This window comes from Mesoplodon mirus (assembly GCF_964341445.2).
Source record: "Mesoplodon mirus genome assembly, chromosome: 15".
NCBI lineage: Eukaryota > Metazoa > Chordata > Mammalia > Artiodactyla > Ziphiidae > Mesoplodon > Mesoplodon mirus.
The window spans coordinates 28,701,212-28,718,789 of NC_138991.1; the positions used below are offsets into that span (position 1 = coordinate 28,701,212).

General features: G+C 47.5%; 1 protein-coding gene across 1 annotated transcript in view; it reads left to right on the top strand.

Annotated features, from left to right (window-relative positions):
- The first annotated feature begins 452 nt into the window (after positions 1-452).
- Positions 453-17,578, top strand: part of STK35 (serine/threonine kinase 35) — a 45,765-nt gene continuing 28,639 nt past the window's right edge. Inside the window, exons 1-3 of the mRNA XM_082644654.1 lie at positions 453-916; positions 1,508-2,108; positions 15,026-15,775. Of these exons, the coding sequence (XP_082500780.1) occupies positions 611-916; positions 1,508-2,108; positions 15,026-15,738 (1,620 nt within the window). The 5' untranslated portion in view covers positions 453-610 and the 3' untranslated portion in view covers positions 15,739-15,775. The remainder of the gene's footprint in view (positions 917-1,507; positions 2,109-15,025; positions 15,776-17,578) is intronic.

The window sequence follows — 17,578 nt, forward strand, 5'->3', positions numbered from 1 at the left end:
ACAAAATATTTAAAAATTCATGTCTAAATGGAGCTTACATTCAGCACTCTCAGCCCTGCACCCAATTAGCCACTTTAGATTTATATCAAAATCTAAATATTTATATATTATTATTTATTTATATATTAATATCTTATATAACATATATATTTTTTATTTTGGGCTACCAACCCTGGGAGGCAAGGCCAAGTCTACCCGTTTTTCAGAAGGGGAAACTGAGGCTCCAAGTGGGGCAATGTTTTGCCTAGGATCAAGGGGCTTAATAGGAGACGGGGCGTGGATTCCATCCCAGTGCGGGCGGTTCCCAGGCAAGACCTATGAATCAATTAAACAGACCAATCCAATCAACCAATCAGTATTTATTAGGGCCTACGGAGTGCAGCTCCTCTTCACGCAGCGCAGGCGAGGAAGAGAGGAAGTTGCGGTGCGCAGGCGGCTGCGGAGACCGGAGGCCGCAGCCCGCTCGCGGGAATTTGGCGCCTGTTTTTTGTTGGTTGGGTGTTCTCGCCTGTGATTGGGCCCCGGCCCCGCGTGGGTGAGCCCGGCAGTTGCTGGTCTGCCGACCTTGGCAGGACCCCGGAGGCGCCGTACTCGGCTGGCCTCCCGGGGGATGGGCCACCAGGAGCCCCCGCTGGCCCAAGTGCGGGCGGGACGTGCGGCTTATATAAAAAGGTTACGTAAAGGGCTCAGCTGGCGCGAACACGTGGAGAGCCTCGGAAGCCCTGACGCCCAGTTGTCCCCCGAGAGCACCGCTGCCGTCCCCCGTGCAGCAGCAGGCTCAGTCGCACGCCCGACCCGGACCACGGTCTCTCGTGCGGCTAGGTACCCGAAGCAGCCCTGGCCCGGAGCGGACCATCCCCAGCTGGGGGCCTTAGGGGGGAAACGCGCTGCCCGGAAGTGGAAGGGCGCCAGCCAGGTAAGGGCGCGGTCCGCGGAGTGAAAGCTAGCACCCAAGCTAGAACTACGCCCGCCGCCTCGGGCGTCTGGGGAGGGCAGTTGGGCCCCCGGTTGGGCGCGCTCAGGGACTCCGAACTTTCAAGCCAACCCTTACACCCGCAGCTCGGCGGGACTTGGGTCGGTCCGCTGGGCTCCGCTCCGGCTTAATTCAATGGACTGTTTACACCCGGGAGAACACAGGGCGGGACGCGGGGAGGGGCATCCCAGAGGGAGCCAAGCGGGAAAAAAAAAATTCCACAGTCCGAATTTCTTCTTAAGGGCGATTTTCATAAGTCACGAAAGCTGCGAGTCCTTGTTTCTCGTATTGCTACACAATAAATTAACTGAAAAGGCGGGGAGTTTCTGCTTTTCTTTCCGGCTCCCCCTCTGAACCAGTGCCCCGTGGTTTCGTCTTTCCCGCTTTCCCCTCCCCTCCCCCGTTCAGTCAGCAGCCGTGCCTTCCGTCTTAAAGGGGCCGTGGCGGCCGGAGGAGGAGGTGGGACGCCCTGAGGCCTACGCTGCTTGCCTCCCGGCCTCGGCCTGGTCGTTTAACCGATTCTTTCGCCCGCAGGTCACAATCCAGGGTCCCGCTCCTCCGCGTCCCGGGGCCGGACGGAGGGATGAGACAGGGGGGTCCCGGGCAGCGCCGTTGCTGCTCCCCCCGCCGCCCGCAGCCATGGAAACGGGGGAGGAGGACGGCGCCCGCAGAGGTACACAAAGCCCCGAGCGGAAAAGGCGAAGCCCAGTGCCGCGGGCGCTCAGCGCGAAGCTGAGGCCGGCGGCGGTGGCCCAGGCCATGGATCCGGTGGCGGCCGAGGCCCCGGGCGAGGCCTACCTGGCGCGGCGGCGGCCGGAGGGCGGCGGCGGGTCGGCGCGGCCGCGCTACAGCCTTTTGGCGGAGATCGGGCGCGGCAGCTACGGCGTGGTGTACGAGGCAGTGGCCGGGCGCAGCGGGGCCCGGGTGGCGGTCAAGAAGATCCGCTGCGACGCCCCCGAGAACGTGGAGCTGGCGCTGGCCGAATTCTGGGCCCTGACCAGCCTCAAGCGGCGCCACCAAAACGTCGTGCAGTTTGAGGAGTGCGTCCTGCAGCGCAACGGGCTAGCCCAGCGCATGAGCCACGGCAACAAGAGCTCGCAGCTTTACCTGCGGCTGGTGGAAACATCGCTCAAAGGTAGGAATGCCGAGGACCGCCCTGGCCACGCATGGCCTGGACCCACGAATCTTCTGGGCTCGGCCCTAACTGACCCCTAGACCCTGGTCCCGGTTCTGTCGCCCTGGACCCGACACACCCTCCTTTCCGGGGCAGACATTCGGGCCGCCCTCTCCTCTCCGGATCCATGATCAGTCCCCAACACTAACGTTAGCTGGTATTTTAATAACAAGGGCTCATTAAGTGCTAACCATTGTCGTAGGAAGTGCTCCATAAGTGTGAGCCATTATTATGAAACGTCTAGCACTTTTAAGGTCGGACTTGGGAGTGGAGAGCGTTGAGTTCAGAGTAGGTGGAAGAACTGCGGAGGCCCCTCACACTCTAGGGCCTCTTCTCTTTCCCTCCCAAAGCAAACAAAAAGAAAAAAACTTTGCTGGACCCACCCACACCCCGCTCCCTGTCTGGTTCCAAAAATCCTGACACCCTCCGGCTCCACCCTGCTAACTCTTGTTTCCTGGTCTTCCTTTTTCTCTGAGACACCCCCCACCCCAGCCCTTCATCCCAGGGCAGTCAAGTAAACCGGCGGTTTTCAGCCTAGGTCCTCTAGGGGCCTGCAGAATAATAACTCCACAGGTGGGTCTAGAGCTGTCACACAACACATCTAACAGCTTTTTCCTCCCTTTTACAGCCACCCTCTGAGGCTGGCTTCCAAGTGGTTTTATTTATAGGGACGATGGGGCTCAGTGAAGCAAGGGGATTTTGCAGTCCTGGGAGGGCTGGTCCTGGTTTTAGGGTTTTAAGTGCAGTTAGGGAGTGTGTGCATCCTGAGTGCTCACGTGCCTTGTTCAAACTACAAGTAGCCAAGGGTCTGTTCATAGAAGAGAGAGCCAGTGGGCTAGGAAGGCCTGCGGAGACTTCCTCAGGGGAGAGGTTGCTAATCTGAGACCCAACTCTGCCCTAGATCTCTTACAGAGTGACTTGAGGTATAACTTGAAAAGTAAATCCTCTTCTCTTTCTATAAGTGGAGAAACTAAGGTTTAGAGGCGAACGAACCTAAGTTGCTGAAGGTTAATCAGCTTGTAAGGGAGGTGTGGTTGTGCTCCTGGTTTGTTTACAATTTTTCATAGCTTAAGCGATGTGAACTCAGATCTGTCTTGATTCAAGGTCTCAATCCTTTTAAAAGGTGTAATGGTTTCCTCCTTCCCCCAAGGATGAACTAGATCTGACCTTAGTAAAAGCAGGTAGGATTTGGGGTGGGGTTGGATAGGGCATTTTGTTTGGAGCTTTTGCCTGACTTTAAGATCCTCCAGGCCCATCCCAAGAGAACTCCTTGTCCTGTTTCAGGTCAGTTGTTTGATAGCAGATTGAGGACATGCTCAGTATTACCCGGGGTCCTTTTTCAAAATAGGCTTTTACTTTTTATGCCCATCCCTGCCCCATCCATCCTGAAAAGCCCATCCTCTCTCCATGGTAAATGTATTTGTTTTGAAAAGACTTTCCAGGAGATTCTTTCAGCTTACCTGTATTCTACAGGCTCTTCACTTCACTCTCAGACTGTCTTCTCTGGTTAATGAATGGTCTGGACTTCCAACTTTCATGACTGCCTTGGGATGTAGGAGTTTGCTTTTCCAAAGGATCCCCTTCTATCCTCAGCTCACTGATGCCAGTTTTGAAACTTCAGCCTGGGTTGGAAGTCTTTGCTTTGTGTCCCTACATATACTGTTCAAACTTTCCTCACTTGTAGAATTTGTCAAAACTCCGCAGTAAACAGTGGCAGCATAACACAGGCTTTGGGGTTAGACTCACTTTTAGTCATAGTTTGTCTCAGCTGACTGCATGGGACAAGTTGTTTCAAACCTGTAGGGAGCATTCTTTTACTCATAGGGCGAGGGTTCCTCTGTCATAGGATTGCTTTGCAGCCTGGGAATGTCAACAAGTGCTCCAGATGAGGAGAAATTTGCTGCTTCAGTAAGTTCAGGCTACGTTTTGAATCTTCTTCCACTGTCATCCCCTTCAAAATTGACAGTGTTCCTGTTCAAGTTTCCCAAACTTGACGATGGAACACACTCTGTTTCCTGTACTGTAGGCAGCGCCAGGTTGACAGAAACACTGGTATTTTCTTCCTCCCTTTGTGAACTAAAACTGAGGCCTAAAAGAAACGAAATATTTTGCTTTAGGCCACATACTTAATATGTCCCTTTTAGTTATTTGGAGTCTTAAATATATGAGCCCCTACTATGGGTCAGTTAATATTCTGGGCTTAGGGAGAGAGCAGTAAAGACAATGCATGTTGCTTATAAACTGATGTTCAGATTTACGTGTCAAGTGTAAATTTAACAAGCAGTTAATAGTTGTTAAGCTTTTTGCTATCAGTATTAAAGTGGAGAACAAATACCCAAATTACTCCAGGTTAAGTTTTCCTGACTTCAGCTTCCAAAATTTAGCGGTCCTGATATGCCCCCAGGGCAGATTCCTTCTCATTTGCAAATGATCTGGTTCAGCTCTGTCTGTAAACAGATGCGGTCACCTCTTGCCCCGTCTCCTACAATTTAGAATAATTTTGAATAGACTGAAAAGTGTTAATCTGCCTTAAAGTCTCAGTGAACCAAATCCACAAACTTTTACTGAGGTCCCTATGGTGGTATTTGCAGAGGAAAAAAAAACTTTGTCCCAAAGGAACTTAATTTGAAGTTTGAGGACCTGTAGAAGACTCAAATGCTAATCAACGTCATGGAGGAAAAGGCAAGTTGGCTCATTAATGCCCTTGTTCTGTGTTGTACAAATTAACAAGAATGAGAATCAGGAATCAGCCAGAAGTTAGCAGAGAAGGTGGGCTTTGAAAGAAGGGGGCCTAGGAACACATGAATAGGTAGAGAAGAGACTGCTATATTTATTTCACAGTTTGGCCAAATAGAGAACAAATAGAGAATGTCTGTCCGTCTCCTTTCCCCTCACCCCTCTCCAAGTATCAACTCCACCAGAAGGCATTTCTGTAGTTTTAAAAAATTATGTATGAAAAAACCAATATCAAAAAAGGGGTAAGGGGACTTCTTAATGCAGTTGTTCATGTTCTCCACTTAGATAGACTTCTGTGTCTTATGTCCTTCCTTTCTCTCTGAACATAGACCAAAAAGTCCTACCCAGAGCATTAAATAGAGAACAGAAGTTTCAGACAGTCAGTAGTGAGCCATCTTAGATGTCTGATCTGGCCTTCTATTTCACAGGGAAGGAAATTGAAGCCCAGAAAAGAGACAGGACTTGCCCCAGATGAGTTAGTGGTAGTATTCAAACCAGTCTCCCAGGCTTTTTTAAACCAGATTAACAGTCCTGTAAATTATTTGGTCGATGGGTTGGTGGCTTTGTTTAACTTTTAAGAACTTTTCATTAAAAAAGGGTTAACAGTTTGCTTTTATCCCCTCGTTTCCATTGCCAAAGGACCCTATCCTGATTGCACCTAAAACTGAATTCAAGATTACTGCCACTTAGACATCAGGCATGCCTGAGCTCATTGTCAAACTCAGAAATTCTGATGCTCTCTACAAAGTGCACACTGATCCTTATACAAATAGCAGCAAATAAAGAAGAAAAAATCCACAACAAACTGTCAAGGCTCATAAAACGGAATAATTAGAAGTTTGGAAAAGCCAGGAACCTAGCTTATCCCAACTTGGTAAAACGTGAAGTGTTCTGCCTGACCAATTATTTGATGTTTGCTGTACTCAAGATACCTGGAGGGGCTTTCACCTGGGTGGGAATCTTGGCCCTTGGGAGGCAGTCTTGTCTGCGCGCCGATGTGTGACTCTGAGCCATACACTGCACTAGAAGAAGCTATGTAGAGTTTCCTCCACGAGGCATGCAGAAGGCCTGGCCGTGACAGTCGTTCAAGGTCATGAGTGGTGGGTGTCCCAGAAAAGAGTAGAGGTTCCCTCTGGGAGCATAGAGGCCTGGGGAAGCAAGGAAGGAGGTAGACCTCAGGAAGCTGAGGGGGAGCCAGTGTCTTAGTGGATGGGTTGTCGGACTGCAAACTCCTCTCAGCCCATTGAGAGCCCAGGGAAATCTTGGGCTCAGAGCTGGGTGCCCCCCTCCCAGGCCGCTGGAAAGCACCTCTGAATTCTCTACTGCAGCTTTGGGGTCTCAGAGTTTAGAGATCCCTGGGTAGAAGCAGGGAGCTGAATGGTAGTCTTCGGCTACCCTGACATAGATATAAAGGCAGCATTTAGGGGCCCTGGAAATGAATGGGATACAGTAGAACATTGGTATTGACTGGGAGTCGGAAGGTCTTAGTCCCAGTTTCACCCTGTTAGTAAAAGCTAAAACTCACTGATTGCTGTGTGCCAAGAGCTGTTCTAAAGGCTTTATACCTCTTAACTGTTTCAGTCTTCATGACCACCTTTTGAAGTCGGTACTATAATTATCCCTGTTATACGGGTGAGACAACTTGAGGCACTGAGGTTAGTGACATTGCCCGATGTTCTGCAGCTGAGCAGAACCAAGCCAGGCTCCAAGCCCCGGCATTCTGGATTGAGTCAGCTTTCCTTCACAGCTGTGCTGCACTCTTGGGACAGGTGGCTTAAGTTCTGGGCTCTCCTGTTTTTCTTGTTGTTAAATGGGTGTAATCATATTTTACTCAGAAGCTAATGGCTACTATCTCTTTTCAGTTATGTGTTAACCAGTACTTGGCACTGCTGATTTCTACTGGTGCCTCCCCTGTGTCTCAGCTGCCAGGGACCCTCTGCCTCCTTTCTGTTCTGCTCGTGATTGTCTTGGGACAACCACACACACTTTCCTTTTCTCTTGCTACTGACAGACTGCTTTCCTTCTTGTGTGCCTTGGGAGTTTTAGATACCAGCCCCAGGAGGTAGAAGCAACCCTTACTTGAGAGCTTTGATTAATTGGCATTGTATTGGGTAGGGCTTTTTACAGTGTAAGTAAACTCTCAAAGAGAGCTTAGCTTCCCAATAGAACATCCGTTTATTTTCAGCTCGAACTTGGCTTTTGGTGGTATTTAGCCACGGGCCCTCCTCAGTGACTCACAAATTCTGGATGCTTACCTAGTTGTCTTAATCTAAACATTCTGCATGCCCTATACTAGAATGTTCTCTGATATTTCTCTGTTTTTTTTTTTTTTTTTTTTTTTTTTTTGCGGTGTGCAGGCCTCTCGCTATTGTGGCCTCTCCCGTTGCGGAGCACAGGTTCCAGACACGCAGGCTTAGCGGCCATGGCTCACGGGCCCAGCCGCTCTGCGGCATGTGGGATCTTCCTGGACCAGGGCATGAACCCGTGTCCCCTGCATCGGCAGGCGGACTCTCCACCACTGCGCCACCAGGGAAGCCCAATATTTCTCTGTTTTAAGCCTCTCCAGCTAACAGTTCTCATTTTGATTCATTTCACCCAGTTATTGATCGCCTACTCAATGTGTGTGAGGTGCATTGCGGGAGCCCAGAGACATGGTCTCGTTCCACTGTGGTGCCCAGTCTAAGGGAGGAGGTGGGCACAGCACAACCGATGATACTTCACTGTAGCCTGTGAGAGGTGCTTTCGGGGGGACAGCTGGCAGGAATGTGGACTAAGTTTAGAGGAGGGAAGGATGAGTTGTAAAAGGGTAAATCAGAAGTGAGCCTGGCACGCAGTAAGGCTAGGCATGTGGCAAGGACCACTGCACATGGAGAGAGAAACAACCAGGACTGCCCTACTCCCCGGTCTGCCTGGCCAGTGGAATCTGCATTTTTAACAAGAGCCTTGCAATGTTCCAAGTCCTAATAGCTAACCTTAGCTTTTTATGGTTCATCCTCTCATTTAATCCTCTCCACTTTAGGTTGGAGTTTTTTGTAACCTGGTTTTACACACAAGAAAATCAAGATCCATTAAGTCAAGTAACTTGTCCATTCCCACAGTGGTGAAAGGTTAGGCTCTAGGTTTATATCCAGATGTTCTTTACAATTTTTAACATGATTAGTACCCAGTAGTTGTCTGCTCTGGTGTCCAGGCATCTTGCAAGAGGCTTCGTATGTCACAATTAAGCCTCCCAACAGCCCATTGAGGTAAGTGTCTCTTCTCAATTTATGGAAAATGAAATATTCATGGGGTCTTTTTTAGCAGTTTGCCCAGGGTCACATTAACCATGAAAGTGTGGGAGTGGGTGGTTTTGACCCCAGGCCTGGCTGGCTCCTTCTCCTTTCCCACTGGGCCTGAGAGTTCCTAACTGGCCTCTTGGCCTCTACAGGACACTGTATCTTGCCCGGGCAGACACCCTGAGCGGGTGTGTTCTGTAGTGCACAAAGACATTTGATTAATGAAGTACTTTGAATTGAACACACCCTGTGGTGTTGACACTGGACCCAGCCTCTTTATAGTGACACAGCTCAAGGTCACTGAGGCTGGGAGGAGGGCTTGGTCTGTGTGCTCATTTTGGGAGAATGTGGTAAATGGTCCTCATCTTCAGCATCTCAGGACTGATCTTCTGAACCACTTCTTTAGTTAAAAGTTGTATATTAAAATTTTTATTTAATCAGAAGCAGGGATAGCTATGGTCATAACAAATTCAAACCTCATTTCTGGATTCCTTTATAATATTTTCTTAAACATAACTTAAAAATTTTATATCTTATGTCTCACTTCACATTAAACATGCTTATGATGTGTTATGTGATCTTCTCTTTTGGCTTTTTAAGTAAATTTGGTTGAAGTAAAACATGGCCCTTTAAGCATTCAACTAAGTGGCAATGCCATTATTAACCATTAATTACTCGTGGACAGTTGTTCTAACTCCTTACTTGTATTATGCTGTGTGGAATACCGGTTCTGTGTGTTTTTAGCGCTTGGTGTGCCCTTTTGTTGCTGGTAGTGGTAGGTTTTTGTTTTTGTTTTGCCTTTTTGGTGCTCTTTTAGAATAAATTCCTGGAGTGGGATTTTTATGTCACGTTGAGCATTTTGAAGACTTGTGATAAATATTGCTGAATTGTTTATCTCAGCATGCTTATCAAGATCATAATTAATCCTCTATGAAAAGTGAATCAGCGTGTTATGTGGTTGACCTATCAATACTGGAGACTTAAGGAACATTGAACTCCTTGGGGGCGTCCATAAGAGTACTTAACAAGCAACTGTCACAGTGGGAAATGGAGCATCCAGGTGTTCACTTCTGCTGCAGGCAGCAGTAAAGCATCAGGGTTAGGAATCCAGGCTGTGGAGACTCTGGGGTCTGCCGCTGTGAGACTGTAGTGAGACCGAAGGCAAGTTATTTAATCTTTTGAGCCTCAGTTTCCTCACTTGTGAAAGGGTCATGTACGTAGATGCAAGTTGGGAGTAAGAAGAGAGGATTGGCTTCTTCCTTCCATCACATGTGAAGTGATGAGTTGCTCAGTTCTGTTGATTCTAAACCTCCAAGACCTTCCTCCCATCCCCTTCCCGCCTCCTCCCTCGCCAGCCCTCACTTCTTCAGCTTTCAGGACCTCCTGATGCGTCTCTTGGCCTCTAGTCTGTCTTCCATTTCTAACTCCTCTTGCCTCCAGAGGGAACCTGTTTAGTCGATTCTCAGACGTGTTCTTCCACATGTTAACATCTCTGAAATCAGAACTCAGTCAGTGGCAAACCAGAGTGTTGTCTACAGCTTGGATATCTTACCTAAATGGTACATCTGACTTAACATTGGAGACTTCTTAGTTTCAATAAGCAGCTTATCTTTCTAAAATACTTCAAGAACTTTTGGTCACTTCCCATTTCTTAGAGTTCACATTCTTGTAGTCTGCCAGATACCATTTCTTATGAGCTGACTCCAGCTTCACCTCCAGCCTCATTTCTCCCCATCTCCTACCACATCTCTTCTGTGATTACCCCAGGTTACGTGGGTCCCTCGCTGCACGCTTACACCCCCCTGTGCCGTGTGCTCACTCTCTTCACCCCGGGAAACACAGTGCATGAGCCGCTTACTCTCAGCCTGCCCTTCTCTCCTAACCACCTTTCCCTACCCCTCAGGCAGAGCTGCCTCCTCTTCCTTACTCTCATAGCTGCAGTCATTCTGCTTCTAATGGCTGGAAGCCTTCATAAGGGCAGAGGCTTTTGCTCATCACATGTCTGGGGTCTGCCAAGCAGTGTGTGCTCTAGCATAACTGTGTACGTATACTGGAGCATAGCAGATGCCAGCCATTATATGGGGGAGGGATAAACAACAAGGTTCTGCTGTACAGCACAGGGAGCTATGTTCACTCTCCTGTGGCAAACCATAATGGAAAAGAATAGGTACATGTATAACTGAGTCACTTTGCTGTACAGCAGAGATCGGCACAACATTGTAAATCAACTATATTTCAATATTTTTAAAAAAGTCAAATTTCTGGAGGATGCTTGGAAATAGGCTTATAAAATTCTGGATATTTTGTATCCCTTTCCAGGAAGTGCCTGCCTTTCCACAGCTCATACTGACTTACCCTCATGCTGAGCTTCCTGACCTCAAGTTTCTGAATACAGCCCATTTTGTTGGGAGACTTCAGCCACTGCTTATGCCCATGAGTAATGAGATGCGAGGCACCTGCTTGATTTTTTTTTTAACTTTATTTTTTTTAATTTATTTATTTGGCAGGGCCAGGACTCAGTTGCAGCACTCGGGATCTTGATTGCCGAGTGTGGGATCTTTTAGTTACAGCATGTGGGACCTAGTTCCCTGACCAGGGATCGAACCCAGGGATCGCTCCTGCATTGGAAGCACCAAGTCTTAGCCACTGGACCACCAGGGAAGTCCCCTGCTTGCTTTTTTTTTTTTTTAATTGTTTCCCTGTGAACTGTGGCATAGGATATGTTTTGAAATACAGAGTTTATTTTGTGGTCTTCTGGCCACTGGACTTGGGAAAGGTAATAAAACGCCCCTGAAGGTAGGCCTGCCTCTAATCAAAGTGCATTTCTTTGCCCCCTGTAACCTGGGAGGTAGCACGTTCTGGTGGAGGAATGTGGCTGTGCAGGATCTCACCTTACTGACCACTCACAGCTGTGATAAATAGTTCCTGGAACCCAGTGGCCTCTCAAAGGTTAATTTGCCACAAATCCTTATCACCTTCAAATATCACTCTCTTTTCTACAGCTCTGGGCAGCCAAATTTTCAGCCCTTTTTAGTCTTGCAGAACTGTCAGATTTATACCAAACAAGGGAATTATAAAACTTAAGTAAATTTTGTTTGTTTCTATCAGTTCAAAAAACTGAATTTCATGTGAGGATTCTACTAGTGTCTGCATGTGTTTGTTCCAGTTTTACATCCCCAAACTGGGGAAGTAACCACAGGGTGGCTTCAGTGACCCACTGGGGTCACTGTGAAACAGACCTGAGCTGAAACTCCACTGGTCACCTGACCTCTATCGGCCCCCCTACCCTGACTGGACCATGGTGACGTTTTGAGTCTCCAGGAATTTGTGTCAGCTTAGAACCAGTGTTCAATAATCCCTGGAAGTTTGACCATTTTCCCTTCCCCAGTGCACAGTCACCCTGGTAAATAATGAGACTTGGGCTCTGGCTGCTCAGAAGAGAAAAGTTACCTGGGAAATCAGGCACATGTCGAGTAGGTTAGCTTTCAAGCTGGGTCCTAAGGTACACATTCAGATGCACCTGCACAGATTTGGGGAGAGGGGTCACCTCTTACGTAGAGAGGTCACCTCAAATAAAAGTGGACTGCTCTGGCTAGAATATGGATTTTAGCTATTACAGCCTGAGAAATGTGATATAATCATCCATTCATTTTCTGATCTCAGTTTCATCTTTTGCCTAATGTGTGAGAGCTGTATTCTCTGGCCTCCAGCACTGAGAGTATTGAAATCCGTGACTTGCTAGGACTTGGCTGGGGTCCGGTGGGAATGATGATGTAGGAGACGGTAAAGGATGTGATTCCCCCAAAGTACCTTATACTCTGCCGACTGTGACTTAACTCAGGAATATGTGGTGTAAGTGTCATTCTCATTTGATGGATGAGAAGACTGAGTCTGAGAGGTTCGGGGACTTGCCCCAGGTTCTAGCTATCTTCCCGTCATACTCAGTCTCGAAACCACCCAGTAAACCGGGGGCAGAATTGGGGTCTCAACCTAGACTCCTGTCTTCTGGTCTTCTGTTGCTCTTCTGTTACTGTGTGCTTCTCTACTACTTGCTTCTCAACAGAAATGCACCCAGTGCGTTGAGTGCCGCATTCCCTTCCTCCATCTTGCTGTGATGAGAGGTAGCTGAGAGGCCCAGGTAGACAATCTGCCTGAAGGAAAGGACTGGAATTCTTACATGCCTCTTATGTTTTTTGTGGACAGTTGGGATTCCTTCATGAAAACACATACTGCAGCTTCTCATGAAATAAGCCCAAGGTCCTTCCCTGTGCAAAGTGCTTTTTGTCTCTGGGACAAGCAGCTACGGCCCCCACTTCCCATTCCGTCATGCTCACTGATGCTTTGTCTGCTTCCTGTCCAGTTCTGTCATCTCTACAAACAGCCCCCTTCTTTGGCATCTCCTGACCGTAGCTCATTCCCCAGAGCAAGTCCCTCGATCCCGGGTCTCATCTACCCACCCACTCACTGACTGAGGGCACTTTTTTACCTTTTATTTTTTTTCTTTCCCTGGATTCTCATAACCTGGACTTACACGTAGTCTGTTTTACAGAGTTGTTGTCTTTTTATTTCAATTGCCATAGTTACCAACTTTGCGTATAAAATAATCATCATTCCCCACCCTTTATTTCCCCACCAGAAGTTTCACTGTCTTCTGATGTGGCCTTTGCAGAAGGAATTTGATGCCTTTTTAATAGTTTCCTTTCTGGCTCTGCCACCCCCAAACATTTCTTGCTCTCCTTTTTATGGGTCTTGACTCGGGAGTCTAGGTTGATTGATCAGGGCTCAGATCACCACTTCATTTTGCAGTCTTTTTATTTATTTATTTATTTTTAATTTATTTTTGGCTGCGTTGCATCTTTGTTGCTGCGTGTGGGCTTTCTCTAGTTGCAGTGAGCGGGGGTTACTCTTCGTTGCAGTGCACGGGCTTCTTATGGTGGTAGCTTCTCGTTGCGGAGCATGGGCTCTAGGCACGCGGGTTTCAGTAGTTGTGGCTCACGGTCTTAGTTGCTCTGCAGCATGTGGGATCTTCCCGGACCAGGGCTTGAACCCGTGTCCCCTGAATTGGCAGGCGGATTCTTAACCACTGTGCCACCAGGGAAGTCCCTGCAGTCTTTTTAGGTAGAACCTCAGCCTACTGGAGCAGATGACCTAGAAAGAGGATTATGAGATGGGAAACAGCTGATTTAAAAAAAAAACATCTGCCCTAAACTAGTTCTACCTGTATGACTTTTGATTGTGAGCAGTATAAACAAATTATATAATTACAGGGGAAATGTGGTCTGTCAGATCGTGATCAAAAACCTAAAGCTTTTGCCTTGTCCATCTAGTCATCTTCTTGGATCAACCTAGAACTCCCAAACCACTGGCTTTTTGTAGGCTATGTTCCTTGGTAATTTTGGGACTTAGCAACATCTCATCTGGATCACCCATTCTCTTTGTAATAAAGTAAATGACTAGTGAAAGAAACCCTCCGGCAGAGGCTGTGTGAGGGGTTGCAGCCTTCATTTTTGGTAGAATGGAGACACTGTACGGGGGATCAGAGGACTTTTCCTCAGGGTCTGGCTCGGTCACAAATGATCCATGTGACCACCCGGGGCTGACCCAGCCTCCTCATCAGCAAGATGAGACACCTGCCTACTTAGGCTCAAGCTTTTTGGGCTCTTGCAGTCACCAAATAACTTCACGCTAAGGGTTCAATGTACCGTTAATTGCTTTATAAAGTGTATTGGGATTTGTTTGGAGATGCCAGTCAGCAGCTTTCCTGGAGTTTCTGTGGTTCAAAAGGAAAGACTTTCTGAGGAAGGCAGAGCTGGAGTTTCAAGTTTCCACATAACTTGATTACCTCTTACATCCACTTCAGACTTTCCTATTTACACCTCTCTGGTCCATTTGTTCCTGTGCCTCGTTATCCATCCCATCTCAGCCTAGAGTTTCCTCTGGCTTCTCCCTGCTGATTTACTGCCTGTCTCTTAGGGGTCGCTCAAGTCCTGCCCCTTCGGACTTCTTTAGATCTGGTGACTCCTACCCACTCTTCACTGTTCGTAAAACTTGACCTTGATGCAGATGCACAGCTAATGATGCTTGCTGTTTTAAACATCCATTATCTCCTTCAAAGTAAACTTCATAGAGATGGGCCTGTCACGTACCTAACTTGTGCTCGGCATGTGGTGGGCTTCCAGAAAACACTGAGTTGGAGTGTGTCTGAAATAAACTTGTAGTGCCATTCTAGTTGCATCGACAAGAATCCCTGCACAAGGCAGGAAGGAAGGGAGGGAAGGTCTTTGGCTTAGCACGGAGTAACAGACATTTGACAGTCTTCTCACATATTTTCCCTCATCTCAGCAGCAGCATCCCTGGGAGATGTGGGTGGTATGGTGCTGCCTATTTGGGGACAGTATAATGAAACACAGTGGCACTGCAGTCATGGGTTTGAGTCTATTAAGTCTAAGTCTCTGTGAGCCTCGGGTTCTTCATTTTATTAGGTGGGGCTATTTCTTCCTACCTCCTAGGGTGGTAGTAAATATTAAATTGAACGTCAGGTGCCAGTGTTAGTACTCTGTGTTACACATGGCCATTTACTGGTGAAGAAGCAGAAGTGGAAACTGGGAAAGGTGAACTAAGTTGCCTCCTGGCTAATCATCAGTAAACCAGGTTTCCCTTATCTTGTTATGACTTGACTCACCCTGTATGAGTAGAGATGGGCCTTGTTGTGCAGAGTTGGCTCCGTGCCAGTTGTGCTGGTCCTCTTGAATTGGAGCGATTGTCATCACTGTCACTCCTACTCTAATATGCTACATCCCCTTAGTCTACAAGTGGTGTGACTGTGTCCATCTCATTTGGGCTCTTTCTGGTCTTCCCTTGATTTAGGAGAAAGGATCCTGGGTTATGCTGAGGAGCCCTGCTATCTCTGGTTTGTCATGGAGTTCTGTGAAGGTGGAGACCTGAATCAGTATGTCCTGTCCCGGAGGCCGGACCCAGCCACCAACAAGAGCTTCATGCTACAGCTCACGAGCGCCATTGCCTTCCTGCACAAAAACCACATCGTGCACAGGGACCTAAAGCCAGACAACATCCTCATCACAGAGCGGTCTGGCACCCCCATCCTCAAGGTGGCAGACTTTGGACTAAGCAAGGTCTGTGCTGGGCTGGCTCCCCGAGGTAAAGAGGGCAATCAAGACAACAAAAATGTGAATGTGAATAAATACTGGCTGTCCTCAGCCTGCGGCTCAGACTTCTACATGGCCCCTGAAGTCTGGGAGGGACACTACACAGCCAAGGCTGACATCTTTGCCCTGGGCATTATCATCTGGGCAATGATAGAAAGAATCACTTTCATTGACTCTGAGACCAAGAAGGAGCTCCTGGGGACCTATATCAAACAGGGGACTGAGATCGTCCCTGTTGGTGAGGCGCTGCTAGAAAACCCAAAGATGGAGTTGCACATCCCCCAGAAACGCAGGACTTCCATGTCTGAGGGGATCAAGCAGCTCTTGAAAGATATGTTAGCTGCTAACCCACAGGACCGGCCTGATGCCTTTGAACTTGAAACCAGAATGGACCAGGTCACATGTGCTGCTTAAAATTCAGGGCAAAACATCTTGGGTGTTTTTAAACTAGGTGAGTGTACTTCTTTTTGTTCTGCATGCACACTTCCTGGACTACTAGATTCTTGCATCTGAGCCCAGGGAGGCGGGGGGTGTGGAGTTGGGGGCAAAATGCAGGGTTGAAGAGAAGTGAGTGCTGGTTACCAAATATTCCTCCCAAGTCTCAATGAGGAGATGTGGGATTATTTGAGTACAAATGAGAAAGTCTAGGGAAGTTTTGAGTAGACATTGCATTTGAGCTGAGTCTCTTTAAGTTTTTTAGAAACACTTTCTCATCAATTAATAAATGCTTACTGTAGAAAATGTTCAAAAGAAGTACAGACATTTTTTTCAGAATATAAACACTGTCCCCAATTTGTATCCTTCCTACTCGGCACATCCAATTCTGCATAGTTTAGATCATGCTCTTTTAGGTTTAGTTTCCTGCTCTTCCATTCAGCTCTAACCCAAGCATTTTCCATGTCATACTTTGAAAGCATGACCTTCATTAATTGACATTCTATTATAGGTACAGTAATGTAACCATTCTCCCACTTCAGATAGCAGATGTCCATTTCTCCATTTTAGATACTATAAACAGTGTGTGAGTGAATATTCTTTTAGAGAAATCTTTGCTTATTTAACAGATTGATTGTGGGCTTTCATTTGTCAAGTACCGTGCTAGGCTCTGGGATAACAATGGTAAGCAAAATCAGAAACATGCCCCATCCTCATGACTTCTGCAGCTTAGTCAAGGAGAGAAACATTAAATCAGTATTTATCATAGTTGCTTTACAACGAACGTAAGGAAATTGACCTTTCAAGGAATAGTGCCCAGGAGCAAGAGTAGGGAATTGGAAGCAGAGGGGAGCATCCCAGGTAAAAGGCCTAGCCTCTGCAAGGGACGTGAAGCCAGCGGGAGCCTAGCATATTGGAGAGCCTCCAGCAGTTTGGAGTAGTGAGAGATGTAGTAGACAGGTGGTAGTTGGGAGGACAGTGGCCTACTGGAGCGTGGATAGAGCTGAGGTGGAAAATCCAGAAGTGTGTACCAGGAACAGCACCGGTAGTTCAGTTGGACCAGAGTCTGAGATGTGAGCAAGGGAAATAAGACTAGAAATGAGGTGAAACATGGGGCCCTGGAATCTGACCTTGACTTAGTAGGCATTTGGGAGCCATATGCAAACCAGAGCAGAGCAATGTAGCATTAAGAGCTTCAGCATGTGTAAGCTGATTTGAACCGGAGATTGGGAGACCAGTTGGACCAATTACTTGATTCACGCTAGTAAGGGATGTTGTTGAACCTAAATGTAGTAACACTGAGGATAGAGGAGTGCTTGGACCTTCGGGGCAGAATTGGCAAGGCAACTGGCCAATATCGAAGTAGAAGGAAGTAATAGATGTTGGGAGATAAATGTCAGTAGATACACCTGCTGGCTAGCGTATTGGTCAGATTTGATTCATTTTCCTTAAAGGGAATGGAAAAGAAAAGAACATTGAATACCTACCATGAATGCTAGGTATTTTCACATGTACCATTTTGTTTCACCTTTGCAACCCTGCAAGGGTTAAGTCATTTACCCACGATCCTACTAATTTAAGGGCAGGTATATCTTAACTCATGTTCCTTCTCCCCCCAGCCCCTTTTTTCTTAGTGTCAAGATGGCAAGCTGGAAATAAGCTAGACTTAGATTTTGCTGAAGGCTTGAGAGGAGGTGATAGGGGGTGGAAGCTGATCCCAGTGGTCATGAGGAAGGAGCCTCAGCACCTGGGGCACAGAGCCCTCCATTACCTAGGTGGGCTCTTAGTCCCTTCTTTCCCTTCATCACCCTCACATTTC